At 38.6% G+C, this 15583-nt stretch overlaps 1 protein-coding gene across 7 annotated transcripts in view; it reads left to right on the top strand.

Moving 5' to 3' along the window:
• Positions 1–15583, top strand: part of MAST2 (microtubule associated serine/threonine kinase 2) — a 188659-nt gene that overhangs the window by 94599 nt on the left and 78477 nt on the right. Inside the window, exon 1 of one of the 7 annotated variants that reach the window (XM_019291694.3) lies at positions 10553–10655. The exons of the other annotated variants lie outside the window; for them this stretch is intronic. Within the exon in view, the coding sequence (XP_019147239.1) occupies positions 10582–10655 (74 nt within the window). The 5' untranslated portion in view covers positions 10553–10581. Of the gene's footprint in view, positions 1–10552; positions 10656–15583 lie in introns of those variants that run through there. 7 annotated transcript variants of the gene reach the window in all.

Here is a 15583-nt window from a genome sequence, read left to right as displayed (position 1 = left end):
AGTATGGTTGGGAATATTGAGGCATGGTGAAATGAATGGTGTAATTTTTTCATGTGAAGGCATTATATAAATGAAAAAATCCCTGCATCCTGCCTGGAGCTGCAGTAGCAGAAGAGTTAAACCGTGGGGTTTGGAGCCCGAGGTGTGAATTCTTGTCTCCTTCCAGGCTCGCCATTTGGCTGCCTTCCCTGGGACCACTTGTAAATCATAACCTGGTGGTTTGACCTGGGAAATTGGAGGCTCCCAGAGGGGAGCTTATACTTGTGACTTTAGAAGTTGGAGGGCTTTACTGTTTGTTGGCCATTTCACCTATAAACCATATAAGGTTATTGTTCATGACTGGTTTTTCTATGGAATCGTGTTTGAAGGATGTGATCTGCTGGTGCACCTGTGTATGAGCTGACTCATTTACTACCCCTGCCCTGTTCAGAGTTCGGGATGGTTGGGACAAGTCAGCAACAGAGCTCAGAAGGTTCTTAACTGTTTTTTCTATATTGAAGCCTTTCTTTTTCTGTCCTTATCCTCAAATAACAGTGAGTTCCTCAAACGACAGTGGTGTGCTCAGTTCTCCATAAAATTTTTCTTTCCAAGTAGTCTCTCCTTCAAAGACCTTTTGATCTTAAATATGGATACAGAAACAACCAGAGCACTGAAAGTTTCCTGGCAAGGGAATAGTTCTGAGAAAGAAATACAAATTCTTAACCAGACAGTCATACGTTTATTATTGTTGATAGACAGTGCCATGCATTATCCAAGATTTGTTTTTAATTGCACTCTGAGGCAACCAGGGGCTATTTTTAGTTTTAATTTGGAAAATCAGTGAGTGTGCAAAGGGCCCTCTTAATGTCCTGTGCTGAAGTACTAATAGTAAAGATGTACTAACAGCAAGTACCTGGTGTCACCTTCACGGTGTGGAGCTGGGGGAAAACAGAGGTTATTTTACACAGCTGTGTGTGTCAGCCCAAGACTGTTCCTGCCCATGAGCAGCAGGTTCCTCTCCACTGCGTTTCCTTAAAAAATTGCTTTTTGAAGACAAGTGTTACAGTTTTAATTTAGTTAGATAAACCATTTAGTGGATCAATATTAACCTGAAAACTTAAGGATAGTTCAGAATGTAAAGAAGGAAAGAGGATCTCCAGGTAACTTTTCACCAATTTTTGGAATGGTGTCCCATTTCAGCTGTGTCTCACTACCCTGAGCTATGGTGAACTTTTGTCTCAAATTTATGCTCTTGTTTGAATATTCATAACTACCATGCCAGAGGGCCTGCAGAGCTTCATCTGCTGTAAATGGACCCACTCATGCTCTGTTTCTACAGGCTGCATCTGTGCTCCCCTTTTCTTCAGCATCTCTCTACTCCTGTTTTTGTTCATTCATCTCAAATACGCTTCTTTTATAAGTTCTCTCTTCCCCTCATTTATCTCCTGAAATTTTGCTACTTTGGCTAGTTGTTATTATTCTGTCATTCAATCCCTTGTGTGGTACTTGAGAGCATAATCTTCTAACCTAGTTTACATTACACTGTCATTATGAATTATTAATGTTCTAAAATAAAATCTTCAAACCGTAATCTTTGCTGTGGTGAAAGAGCTCTGTGTGCTTTTGTTTCCTTCCTGTTCTCCCTGTCCTTTCCTTTCTTCAGACCTTTAGGTCTTTAGCGCAGGGATGTTATTGATCCGGCCATCTGGGAAAGACTTGCTGTGCACTGAGAATTGCATTGTCACATCTCTGGGCTGAGATGGGCATTTATTTATATAAACACTAAAGAAGCCATTTTTGGAAGTAGTTCTTTTGATTCTCATCAAAGACATGCTGCACAAGTAGAAGTGATAATGTGTGTTTGGGTTATAACTTGCCTGAGAAGGGGTGAATATTATTTTTGTACACTTTTATTACATTTCTGTTTCTGTTCCTGAGATACTCACTTTTATTTGTGAGCAGATGAGAAATTTAAAATAGCAGAAAAGGTCAACTTATAATTCTCAGAAAATTTTTAGGGCAAAATTTTCCACATAAAGAAATCTTGTCAAAGTCCCTATTAGCTTTTCTCCACACTTCAATTTAATGCAGCTGCTTGCCCATTCTGCTTCCAAGAGACTGGAAGATTCCAGAATCATTAAACGTCCAATTTTCCGAGTGAATCAACCCACAAATATTGACCAGGAGTGTTCCTTTAAAGTCACGAGTGTCTGCATTGCCCTTGCAGAGAACTTGCAGTTAGTTTGAGCAAAATGCAGTTGATTAGAGCTGCGTTTGTCTTTGGCATGGAGGAGCAGCCCGTGGCGACGTGTCCCGGCCTGCGCCCCATGGCTGAGTGCGCGCAGCCTCCGCTTGTGGCAAGATGGATCACAAAACTGGGACCTGTCGCTTCTGCAACTTCCCCCTTCTTGTCAAAAACAAGGGCAGCTGCAGACTCGGCCGCAGGACGCCGCAGTCGGTGTTTTACATCGTGCTCTTGTAAGTGGTCGCTAATGGGAGAAGTATTTCTTGGTTTCAGTTGTGCTTTCTCTGCAGGAAGGGTGTTCTCTGGACACGCAGGTGGTGTTGGTTCGCACGCATGATCTGTGCTCTCTCTGCTCCTGTGTTTGTTTAGAAGCCTGTGTGTTGTACTAAATACTTTGGCCAGCTGGAAATAAGATTTGCATTTCTTACTGGCTGCATTTTAATAGGTAGTGCAGAAAATGTTTGTTACAAAATATTTTTAAAAATTGCTTATATTTTTTCTTAAATATTAATTTTTTTTCTTTTCTTTTTCTCATCTGTAAAATCTATATAATGCTACATCTAATAAAAATTTGGAAGAAAATAAATACAAGATGAATATTCCCATTTATCAACACTTTCTCTTTTTCTTTACATATGAGATGGCTTAAAAGGTCATTGGTGAGATTGGTTATGAAAGTAATTTATTTTAAAACCAAGCAATTTTGTTATATATTTTTGTTTCTAGCTAGATTATTTTGATTTATTTGTGCCATTTTTAATGTTACAGTAGAGTATAGTAAGATTTAGTATTGCAAACTGATGAATTTTGGTTTTAGTATTTCAACATGAGTGTTTCTCTGGAGACTGCAGAAATCATTAAGAGTTCCATATCTGTCCATTCCGTACTTTATTTCAAAGCTGAGAATTCAGTTTGAGTCAATTTATCTTAATTTATTAAATCTGCATCTGTTTTCTAACATTTATGTCTCCACTTATATATAGGTAGACACACATTAGAAGTCATATATAAAATAAATGTCTTCATTCAAGACCTTCTAAATAATACGTGTATTTTAGGAAACCTTGGTTTTGTAATGCATCACCTGTGTGGGTTTCTCAGAATTACTGTAGAACAGTGATAGAGTTGTATCAATCTGTAGTTATTTAAAAATATGTGGTCCAGGCTTATGTTGGATCTGGTTTTATGTTAAATATTTTTCTGAGGTTCACAACCTGGAGCAGTTTGTTTGCCTGACAGTTGATGATATCTTATCACAGTTTTCCCAGACTTTAAGATTAAAAGCTAAGCTTTTGCTGTGAAGGTTCATAGTATTCCAGAGGCATGGCTAAAATAGGGGCCAATTTCTGTTAAAAATTCATGTCCAAATAAGGATGTAATCTGCCTTAAAACTAGATAAACTTTTAATCCTTTTTTTGTGTGTGTGTGTCTACTAGCACCCCTGATGTTTCCCAAGCATGGTTTTGATTTCTCATGTCTCTTCTGTACCATGCTTATTTTGTAAAGTCTATTCTTATCCCATGCTCTAACTTCATTAAGAATTTATGCTTGAAAATGTAAAATTCATCCTCTTCGTCTGTTCATTACATTAGCATTCCACTTGCTCCCAGAATAACTCTTCTTAGCCAACATCCTACAAAATAAGCTTTTTGTCTCAGAAAAGCCGTGGTAAATGCAAGGGCTTTACAATATCCTTAACATTTTAGCTGAGCCTAAGTGTGTTAACCAGGGAGAGAGGAAACAAGCTGTGGAGTGGAACGTCCTGCACCGGAGATTTGGGTTGGAGCAAACAACCTGAATTATACTGAGAAACAAATCAGATGCCAGAGCTTGTTTCAGAGTTCAGGCTTGATTTGGTCTTCTGAGTAATATGCTGTGGAACAGGTGACAGCACTCCCTGCTCGCTGCTCGCCACGTGTGCCCTGAGCCCGGGGGCACCATGGTGATCCTTGGCACAGGCTGCTGCCCTGGGATGCGCGCTGGGGGTTTGTGGGCTTGCATAGATGAGGGGAGCCCTTTTTGCTTTTTTGAGCCAGTAATTGAGAGCTGAGTAACTCAAAGCCCTCTAATTCACCCACTGAAATACAGCTCAGTTCCCTCTCTTTGTTGTTTGCTTTGTTCATTTTACCTTAATTACTTGCCTGTTGTCTTGGTTTAGTTTTAGCCATCCACTGGTATTTCTTCTTCAGTCCTCACTCCCTGCAAAGACACAAAGTGTGCCAGCCACCTTTGCTGCTGCTCTTACCCTAGTTTGTCCTTTAAGCTCTGCCCTGTAGCTTCTCTGTAAAATGGGGGGAATAACACCTGCTTTTTCAAATCTGCTTTGCTGACATAGTTTTGTTGGAATGGTTATGGACCATGTGTGTCAAGGACTGTGTGCTACAGCTTTGGGATATATACAAGACCTATGTTACAGGAGAATTAGCTATAGCCTGGTGGTGTTACTCAAGTACAGGGAGTCAGAGGTGGAAAAATTCTGCAAAGAGCTGAAGTGCTGTACTTCTTCATGGAGAGGCTGCTACAGGCTAGAGTGGCAGGAGAAGAGATTAAGTTATCTTCCTGTTTGCAAATCCAGTCGCACAGTGAATTCATTAAGACTGTATTACAGGTTAAAAAGGAAGCTTTAAGTGCTTTGGGATAAATAATACATGACAAAGATGAGGAGATGCTATGGTGGCAAGAGGAGGCTCAATCTGTGTTTTCCTTTGGATAAATTTTGGCTGATGAAGAGGAGGGAGAACCTTTGGCTGAGGATGTTGGGGTTACAGCAGCACTCTGTGGTGCTGTGTTTCTTGCAAGTGCTATTGAATATCCTTAACTACATTTTGGATAAAACATTAGAAGATTTCTGTGTAAATAGGAAGTGACATTTTCAGATCTGATTTTCAATATTGTTGTTTTTCAAATAACATTTCTCAATTTTTATGGCATTTGAATCACATATGGAGGTTACATTTGATTAAATTGGACAACTGACATTTGAATCGCACATGAAGAAGGCAGGGCTAAGGAAAGAACGCTAGAACTAGTAACCTATTTAAAGAGGATAATTGACCTTTCCATGGCATCTGAGCCCAATTGTCAAGTCTGTGAGTTTGAAATGATGTTAAGCTTATGTTATATTGGAGTTGCTGAACGTCTTACTACTGTTACTTGGGAAAGGACAGCGTTATGTGGAATATTAACATACTAATAAGTGATATTTTTGTAAATAAAAATACAAAGAAAGAATATTTCTTATTATATATTCATAGGATTTGGGGCACAGTTAACTCGGTGTTTTAGCACTACTCACTTCTTATCACTAGTAGTGTTTTCACTTAGAAGATACGAATTGTGATGATGGAGCTGTAGTCGGCATCTTCTCTATCTGAGTGAGTACAATTTTGTGAGAGTTGTTTTAGACTGAAATCAGAGCAGTTGCTTGTGCTTAACTGTGCAGTGATATTGTAGTGCATTAGATAGCATTTCGGGCTGTCCACTAGGATGGCAACCCCTGTTAGTTCAGTAACTGTGCTTGATTAAAGTTACATGAGGAGTTGGCAGCTTCCATGCAGGTGCAGTGCCTGATAGCTGCTCCAGTAAACGTTTCTGATCCTTTGAATCATTAACCAGTGCAGTCACTAGGATGTTCCCTGCATAGGGAAGGCACACCAGAGGGAAGTTTAGTTGTTAAAGCCCTTGGCCATCAGCTCTTTTTTTAATCTCATGTAGATATGTCTTTGGGAGCCCTTTTATACAGAGATAGCAGTTGAAATCCATGGGAGCCACTGTAGTAAAAGAGAATTACTCTTTAGTTTTGGGGTGGTGACTTGGTGATTTCTGCCCCAAAAGGAAGAAATCTCTGGTTTTATAACCTAGAAAATGATAGAAAAGTGAATCTTGAAGATACATTTAACCTAATGTTTTCTGTCAGACCGTTACTTAGGAGTCTTGTGATTGCAGGCAGCTCAAAGACAGTCTGTTCTTCACTTGCGTAGGTCACTGTTCAAATAGTAATGATGCCCCAAATAGCTCAAAACATGTCTCCCATGTAATTTTTTTTTTTAAAGGAACCTTCCTTTTTTTTTTTTTTTTAAGCATAAAGGAAGAACTTTCTCCTTTCTCTCTATTGAAAGACCAAAGTTTTCTGCTGGAGTTTTTGCACCTTACACACTTTTCACTGTATGGTGGTACAGAGCAGATAACTCTTCACCTGCGTTATCTTATGCTGAATTATAGTAGTGATGCCATGAAGATTTTTTGCCTTTTCTTTTATACCCCTGTTACACCTTTTTTACAGCTTCTGTATTCTTAGTGCTTTTTGCCTACATTCTTGGACTTGTTTGTCAAGCTGAGAGACTAAACATTTCAGAAGCTTTGTAGCTAGGGATCAGTGTGCCCCAGACCCCAAGGTCCTCTCCAGAACACATTCTCTGTAAACTAAGATAGAACCAGCCAGGAGAAGGCTCCTTGGGGAGGGGGGCCTCACTCGAGCCTCTCACTGGGGAATTTTTGATAGCTATGTAATTAGTAAAACCTATAATGTTATACCAGATCTTTTGGGGGTGTGCATTTCGGTGCATTTGACCTGGATGTGTGCACCTAAGGATCCTTAAAATAAAAACCAAGGTAAAATCCTTTTTCCCATTCTAACCATGTTTGATTCTTGATTTTAAGACCAGGAAAAGGCATCAGTAGAATAATTTTCTGTGCTTGTTGGATATACAATTTAAAGTTTAAAATAAAGTCAATATGCTCTTTATAGAGATAGGATGTATCTTCTCCAAAGAATTTGGATTTGCTTGCAAAATGGTTTTAATATCTGGGTATTTCTAGTGAATAATTTGTGGGTTTGAGTCTAATGACTGTTTAAAAAAGTTATGTCTGAAAGTATCATGTTCTTATGTGAAGTGTAATACAATGTAACCATTCAAGTGATGGACTAATTAGCAAGAGTAGGTTTTTCCCAGTTTGTATTTCAGCTGGTTTCCATTGTAAGTTTTCCTTTACCACAGTGTAACTCATGAAATTCATCTTCATTTGAAAACTACTGCTCTATTACATGGTTCATCCTGGTTGAAGTGTTTAAAAATATAATCAATATTTTGTGGAAACTTCTCTTGATACATAGTCGACTTAAAATGTAGTCAGTCATAGGAGTTTTGATCTTTGGGATATTATTTTTCAAAATTACCTCATTGAGCCTCTTGGTATTGCTTCACACTTTTCAGGGAGTTCGGCTTACTTCTAAAATGACAGATTTTATTTAAAAGAAGATGATCTTATGCCAAGGAAATTTATTTAATGATAAATGTAGCTGCTATAAAAAAGTCCAGAAAGCAATGGGTTTCATGTGGACTGTTTGCTTAATTGCATTCTCATTTAATGTCAGGCTTAATTAATGTCCTACTTTGGTAAAGGTAAAGATGAGAAATTGGGGAAGTCATTGACATTGACTATTTATAACTGTCCAGTGGATGCAGTGTCATTAGGAGGGCCCTAGAAACTGTGCATTTGGTTGACAGAGAAATACTCCATCATCACAGGAGCTGCTGAAATGTTCTGCAGGTGGTCTTTTCTGAGGACAAGTTGGGCATAAAGTGGAGAAGGTGCATTAGGAAGATTGATGGAGACTAAATATCCTGAAAGGCAAGTGGGAGAATGTTATAAAGGAAGAAGTTTCTTTAGGCTTGGAATAACTCAGGGTCTGGAATTCACAAAGACATTTTAATGTTATTATGAGTTAAATAAAATAGAAAACTCATCTTGTAACCTACTTGTGTGAGTGTGTTGTTGACATGTTTTCTCATATACAGATATGGTATATTTTGAATTAGTGAGAAATTTCTGGCCCAAATTTTCCAAAACGTTTTGCTGATTGTGCAGAGGCAGTTCCTTCCAAGGATTTCAGTTGTCATTGTAGATGTGAGAAAATCCTTATGCTTCCTATATTTGTTGCTACTAAAGACAATTCTGCAAATGTTGACACTGTCATATTTTAAGACGTGACTTATTTTAAAAGCTTTTTGACAGTTTGTGTTCTTCTGTTTTTCTAGCAAAAACACTGCATCTCCAAGTGTGGTGTCTTCACTTGTTTTGGGTACTCTGAACTTCTCAGGAGTCTCTGGGTCCCAAAATGAGTGCTTTGCAGGCGCTGATTTGCAGGATTAGAGTTTGTTACTTCCATGTGGAACAGGCATTTTGAAAAGCAGGAATATAAAGTGTTAAACTTCTGCTGGTTTTGAACTAGTGTTATGTAATTCTCAAAGTGCTTTTTGCGGTTCTTGGGTAAAAGCTCTGCAGAATCATGTTAAATGGCAAGATGGGTGGATGGATGGGTTTCTGATGGTAGCAAACATCCCATCCCCATCCCTGCTTGGGGTGCCCTGTGTTCCCCAGGATCAGCAGAGTATGGACAAGGTTTAGCTGGATTAACATTGCTGTAGGGCTGTCAGTCACTGATGCCCATGGAGAAGTGTTCTCCTAAAATGGCTTCTCCTTTTTGTGTCCTTCCTGCAAGAGATGTGAAAGTGCTGCTGCTGAGTACAGTGATAATGAGTGATACGTGTTCAACTACAGAATTTTCAATCATTTTTGAAAAAAGCATGACTAATACAGATTTAGGGGTGTTAGCTGATTGTGATCTTATTTGCTAACTATAAGCAGTCAGGAATTTATTTCTGTTGTGATAGGTTTATTTTGTTAGTTAGCCGAACACTTTTTTCCCACTTGCTCATGAATTTCAATTCATGTTTTAGCTGACAGAGTAAGATTTTCATACCTTTTCAAAACCAGAGTTTATTGGAATTGGAAGGTCACATAATATCCTGAATATAATTCTAAAAGGCTAGTGTTCAGTTTCAACTTGATTGGTACATGATATTATGTGGACACAAAAATGAATGTGTTTACTCTTTCTCATCAGTAGTAGAGAGTGGCAGAGTTTGGTTTGGTTGTACTTTTAACTTTGTGAAATAAAACCACTTTGTGATTCAGATTAATTTTGTAAAAATGTTTAAAAGCACTAGAAAAGATGGTTGTGTTGTGCAGAGATTCTAAAAATCCCATTTGCCCATTTTGAAGCCCAGACGGAAGGGAATACTTTGCTCAATCAGATACTGCGATTCTTGATAAATGTATGTATTAAAAATATGTCATTATTTAATGGAAAATTATGAAGACCATCTAATTCTTCCATGAGATTGTGTGGAAAGCTAAAGTGAATCTAGTGGGATTTCTTTCTCCCAGACATTTTTGTGTATTTTTTTTAGAGCTGTATTGTGCTTGGAAGGCTGTGCCAGCTGTTGATTGTCATCTTTCTCATGTCTGTGATAAAAAGCCACTCAAGAAGGCTGAAATATGAGAACGTCATTAGCTTTCCTACTGGCAGAAGTGCTTAAAAAAGCCACAATAGAAAGAAAATAGATTGCATACTGAAATTAAGAAAAAAAAAAAAGGCAGCTCCAGCGAGGTTTTGTTTAGACCCCGGAAAAAGCAAAAACATGGCAAGAGGCTTCTACAGGCACAAAGGGGAGCAGTGAACTTGTGGCTGATGTGCAAGGGGGTGTGTAGGAAACCTCTGATGTGCATCACACGAATCCTGCTTGCGTTTTGTTGTCAGAATTCAGCTGGTTGAGTTGTTTTTGGGCACCAGGTGCTACGTAGGAGTTTGTGTTTCCTGTGACTGACGTGGATGTGGTGTGGCTGACTTCAGGGGGAGAATGGATTTCTGGTTTTAAACTGATCTTAGGAAGCATTAGAAGCTTTTTTTTTTTTTTAAATGAAAAATCCACTTGGGTTACTAAAGATGAAAGATGGGATTTGTTTAAAGGTGGAAGATTAATTAAGAAAACAAGCAAAATGCCCCTGATGTGCCTCACGTAGTTAGGAAAAGAAGAGCCACCATGTCAGAATAAAAACACAAACTAGGCAGTCAGTGGTGCTTTCTGTGCAGACACAGCTTAAACCCCTGTGTTATCCAGGATTGCAAACAGTGCCCAGTTATGGTTTTGAAAATATTCAAAATATTTTGTTTGTAATTAGATGAACACAGAGAGACGTATAGAAAGCATGTATGTTGTATATTCAGCAAACTCCAGGTTTAAAGGGCATATATTAGGAGGAGAATAAATATCTCATTTTGCACTGCCTCCTAAGGTGGAGGGCGGGAGGCAGGGATGGAGCAGGGAGAAAACAGAGGCAGTGGAAACAGCAGCAATATGTACGCTTGCCTGCCTGTCTCACATTAATGGAACAGCTTGCAAGGTCTACAGGGAATTTGCATTGGCTCTGTCACTGGTATTATTTAGTTCCTTATTTATTGCTAGTGGCTTGATTGTGCTGTATTTTCCCAGCAATGAAAGCTTTTAAAGATCATGTCTGACTCCTTTTGGACAGTGCTGTCCAATTTCTCTCTGCCTGCTACCAGCATGTTGAGACGATCCAAAAGGTAATCTAAGGATTTTGCAAGTAATTCTTTGATGTTTTTCTAAGCTACTTGTTTTAATACTGTTTAGTCCTGCTTTTTTTTCCCTGTTTTAACAGATTGAATCATATTCCTAGTACGTTAGATATGATTTCTTAATTTCTGAATGATTTATAATTGTATTCATTATAAAAATCATACTGTGCAGATCCACCGATTGTCCTTTTTAAAGATATTTATTTAAATGCATTGTTCCTTCTCATACTATGTGAATGTGATGAGGGGTTTGTTTCTACAAAATGATGGATAGATGCTTACTGGGAGCAAGCTGCTTTATTATTTGAAGTAGCAAAACAGTATTATGTTGAAAGAGGCAGCACCGTGAAAGACTTGCAAATATTTTGACTTACAGCACTTACAGTCTTCACAGAGATATGCATAACCTTAAATTTTAAATAATGCTTAATACATTTAACATCTTTTTTTATTAGAGATGTGAATATGTTAATGTAGCAGTTAATAGGATGAGTGTTTGTATTTACACTGTTCTCTGGATTTTGCTAAAATCCCATTGAAGTGTGTGAACTAATGAATGGTATCGGATCTGATGCAGTACAGGGGTGTCCCTTCAAGACTGGGAAATATCAACATAATTATCGCTCATCAGGTGCTCTGTGGAGCTTAACGTTTGCAGCCTGAAAACTTACTGGTGAGACTGGTAGGTAGTTAATCCTGACTAAAGCAGTATATTCAGATTTATGAGTAAACAGTTGCAGCTGGTATCAGAATTTCTCAGCAGCTGGTTTGTTGATACAGTTAATAATCTATGTAAGACTCAGGATATAAGCTTTGGCTTGAGTTTTAGGGTGAATTTTGTTCCTCAGCTATCAGAAATTATATTAATTTTTTTAGAGGATTGTAGCTTCTACCAACTAATATTTCAGGGGACTCTTCATTTTTTGGTATTATTCCACATTTGTGATTTAAATTTTATTAAAGTTGTGTTCTGTGCTGCCAGTGACTTTTAGAAATCTTCGTGCCAATGAAGAAAGATTTTGTAAATAAATAGAGATCTTAGTTGCCAGGAATTGCATTAGCAATGTCGTTCTTTTCAAAATTGTTGTCTTTAGCCTGTTACTTAAAGAGCTCCTCGAGATTCAGGTTATGTTGATGTCTCTGCTCCAAGCAGTAAGTTTCACACCCATTGAGCAGTTGTAGCAGTGGTTTGGTGGAGTGACAGAAGTGACAGAGATAAAGCTCCATATTTTCTTACAGATTTCTTGAATTTGGCTGGGAAGAGGAAAGGGTGGCAAATTATTGTCCTGTGCCTCCATTTGCAAAGGCTGAGGTAGGTTGGATTTGGCTTTCAGGTGCTCTTGGCCACCAACCTGTGAGCATGGGAGCAGGTAATGAGACCTGGCTCGCTGTGAGCTGGGCAGAGCCAGGAGGAAAGGAGCTAGTTTAGGGCAGGTGAGGGAAGACACCTTTGCATAAGAAGATAATCTGTGTTAGACCTGTAGATTCTGGATCCTTTTATGACTCCTGCTTGCACAACTTTGGTTTCCTAAAGCTCACTCTGTTCCAGACAGTGCCCAGCATGCCTAAAGGCAGTATTTTGTGAAAAATCAACAATAATGGTCTTCCAAACAGAGTGGACACCCACAGAGTCTCTCATAACAAAAATAACCATCCTTGTTTTTCAATATCTTGTTAGTGTGCCATTTTGAATTTAAAATTACTCATCAAGGACAGAAACAATTTGAGAGATACTAACAAGGTTTCAGGTGTGATATTTTGTCAGAAAACGCCTACTCAAAATTTACAATTCCATTTAGTTGTTGGTAGTTGAAGTACGAAAAGAAAGAAATTGATCTGTAAATCCGCTGAGCATCTTAATGGAAAAGAGATGACTTTTTATTGATTTAATCACATAAACGAGTATTAGGTATTTTAAAATGATCAAACAGCACTATGAAGGTTCAGAGCAGAGAGCTGCTGCATGAAGTCATGTGGTGGAAATCCTATTTTGCACAGGATGGAAACCGCAGCCTTCAAATGAAATATTTGAGCATGTGTGACAGTTTGCTGGGAATATCACCTTCTGCCGAGCCGGGCTGGCAGCCTGCCAGCTCTTTGCCTGCCGTCTTGTGGGTGAGGGGTGGGCAGGTTGGGCTGGTCTGAGGAGTATTGTGATAAATCACTGTAATAATGTGATTCTTGCCAGGGTATCCGTCCTGAAATCCCGTGTCCATGTACGCAATGACTTTGCTCCTGAGAGTGGTCACTGCACATGGAGTGGATTGCAGTGCTATGACCCGGGTGTTTCTGTGGGCTAACGTTCTCAGGATTGTGGCATCTGGGCACTAGGAATGGAGCACTCTATCACCAAAAAAAAAAAAAATTTTTGTGTTTTAATTGGCCCCCTTTCGAAGCATTATGTTCACTTCTTAGTGCGCTTCCTTTAAAAATTATGATTTCAATTTAAATTTCTCCTGTAACTTTGGAATCTTGGGCATGTTTAGCAGCAGAGGATTTTTTTGCTGTGACATATATTTGATACAGTTTTCCTCTGCTCTGTTGGTAAAACTTCTGTATGGTCCTGTTGCATTAGTGATAGCTTGTATGCTCTTAATTCTGGTCTTCTCCACCATCAATTTCTCTCAGTTTTAATTTGGTTTCACATTGCAAGAAAGGGTTACTAGTGGTATTCTGACTACTGAGCTATGGCACATTTCTCTATAATGGCTTCTGATATGTACTAAAAATCCTAGAGGGCTTGACTCCCATATGGCTTCTCCTACATTAGGAGGCAAATGGGAAGGACTCCTCTTTCTCCTCGGTGCATTTTGTTGAAATGAGCTCTCTTGTGCAGCTGGTGGGATTCTCGCCGCAGCTAATGGCTCTGGAAAAGGGAACCATCTGCTCCTCCGGTCAAAGTGGCTGGATTGTTTCTTCTTGAACGTATTCCCAGAAGGATAGAGAAAGTCAAGAGCAAACTGTAAATACATAAGTTTCTCATGGGAGGGGTGACATAAACATAAATCACATTTACCTGTCAAACTGGTTCTGTATAAATATTTATGAGTTTAAACTATAGGAGAAATACGAGAACTCTTTGGTTCAAAGGGCATATGGGGCTGGTATTCTGGTATCAGCTCTACTGAGGCATTGCCTGTTGAAATTGGATTATGGCAAGATAAAGCATAATTCTGACGTATTTAAATTAAATGTCTCTGGATTTAAGTCCTTTTGTTTCTTTGCACTTTGGGCGTATCTTGAATATATGCTTGCAATTTGATATTAACAGTGCTGTAGAATTGTGCAAGTGAGTGTTTGTTGGTCTTGTAAAACTGACTTAGAATGCTGATTTCTAATGTTTCCTCATTTTTTCATTTTAATCCTCTCTGGGTGGAACAGGCTGTGACTGTGGGTTTTAATGATTTCACTTTTGTTTAGTGACTTTCTCTTTGCAAAGTTAAGGTGGGAGATTTGTGTGTTGAAGCGATTTGAAAGATAATTCTGGAGGATGAAAAAGGTGGATTTCTGTGAGGAAGGACATCTTGGATTTTTATCCCCAGTTGCCATTGATGCTTTAATTCTCTTTCCTCTTCTTTCAGTGAAGAGCTTTAGTGATACAATAATTTGTTAAAATCGCAAGAATTAACTACGTGTAAAAGTGTAAAGCAATCTTTAAGTAGCAAAACACCTCTAAAATCAGTGAGTCTGTGGAAATTGTAATTCATTACAAACAGTTCCTTGGTAGTTAAGAAGAATGCTATTCATTTTTGAAATATTCACAAACAGTAAGAGCAACCACCTTTCACTGGGGTGTAAATGAGGGAATGGAAATAACCAGGTGGCCAGGAACACATAAATGGTGCTTTCTGATGCATTGGTGTTTTTCTGGTAGCTTTTCAGCTGCCATAACAGGACCACATTAGGCAGTGAGTCCATACATATCCCCCCAAACGTATTCAGTGTCTTTTTATGCTGATTCATCTAGATTGACATTAAAAGCTGTGTGTGTCAGAAGGATGCCACCTCCTCCATATATACATTGTCACATTGAAGAAAAACAATTAGTTTGACGCTAGCAGAATACTTACTTTTTTGTGGTAAGATAAAGCTAACGTTAAAAATGTGAGTCTATACTATAATTAACTTTAAAGTGACAGCTGTCATGCCACACATTTCCTTGCTCAAATGAATAACATAAGAAATGTTTCCCTTATGTTGGGAAGGATGGGAAAGACTTGGAAATCTGATGCTTTTGATAATACTTAGCTCGATTTTTTTTTGCCTAGCTCAGCATATTAAATGACCTCCTGACACTCATAATTGGAGAGGAAATTTCATTTAAATTACTTCTGCTAGGTATTTCAATATGGCCTTAGGACAAAAGCACTGCTTGGGGGAGAAAAAATTCCCACCTTATCTTCTGAAAATATCTCTGTGACAATAGTCTGTTGGATTGCATGGAAATGTAATGGGTGTTTTGCTCACTAATGGATGAGTTTTGGGGAGCTTCCAATACACTCTCCATTACAGGATATTTGCACTACTTAAATACAATGAAAGAGGCTGGTCCAATGAATGGGAAGGAAGGTCTTCCTAAAACCTCAAAACATTTGTAACAATTCAGGCAATCCACCTGGATTGCTTGTAATTTCTAGTTTATGTGGGATTCTGTGTAAATCATACTTTATAATCAGTTTGAGTACTGTTGGCAGTTTCCCTGCTCGACTAAACCCAGGGAAAGGGTCTTAGAGGGTTAACACTGAAGTTTTCAGCCTTGAAAGCTTTTTGTTCAGATTGAAACTCTCTTGTATGAACATTTGGCTATTGCCCAGGACAAACCAGTTTTTCAAGTCAAAACCTTTGTGGAGAGGAAACGAAGCAACACACAAATTGCAGACGATTTAATGAATTATTTGGATCCTTCACATGAAGGA

The sequence above is a fragment of the Corvus cornix genome, chromosome 8 (genome assembly GCF_000738735.6).
Source record: "Corvus cornix cornix isolate S_Up_H32 chromosome 8, ASM73873v5, whole genome shotgun sequence".
In the NCBI taxonomy this organism is placed as follows: Eukaryota; Metazoa; Chordata; class Aves; order Passeriformes; family Corvidae; genus Corvus; species Corvus cornix.
This window is presented reverse-complemented; position numbering and strand designations above follow the sequence as displayed.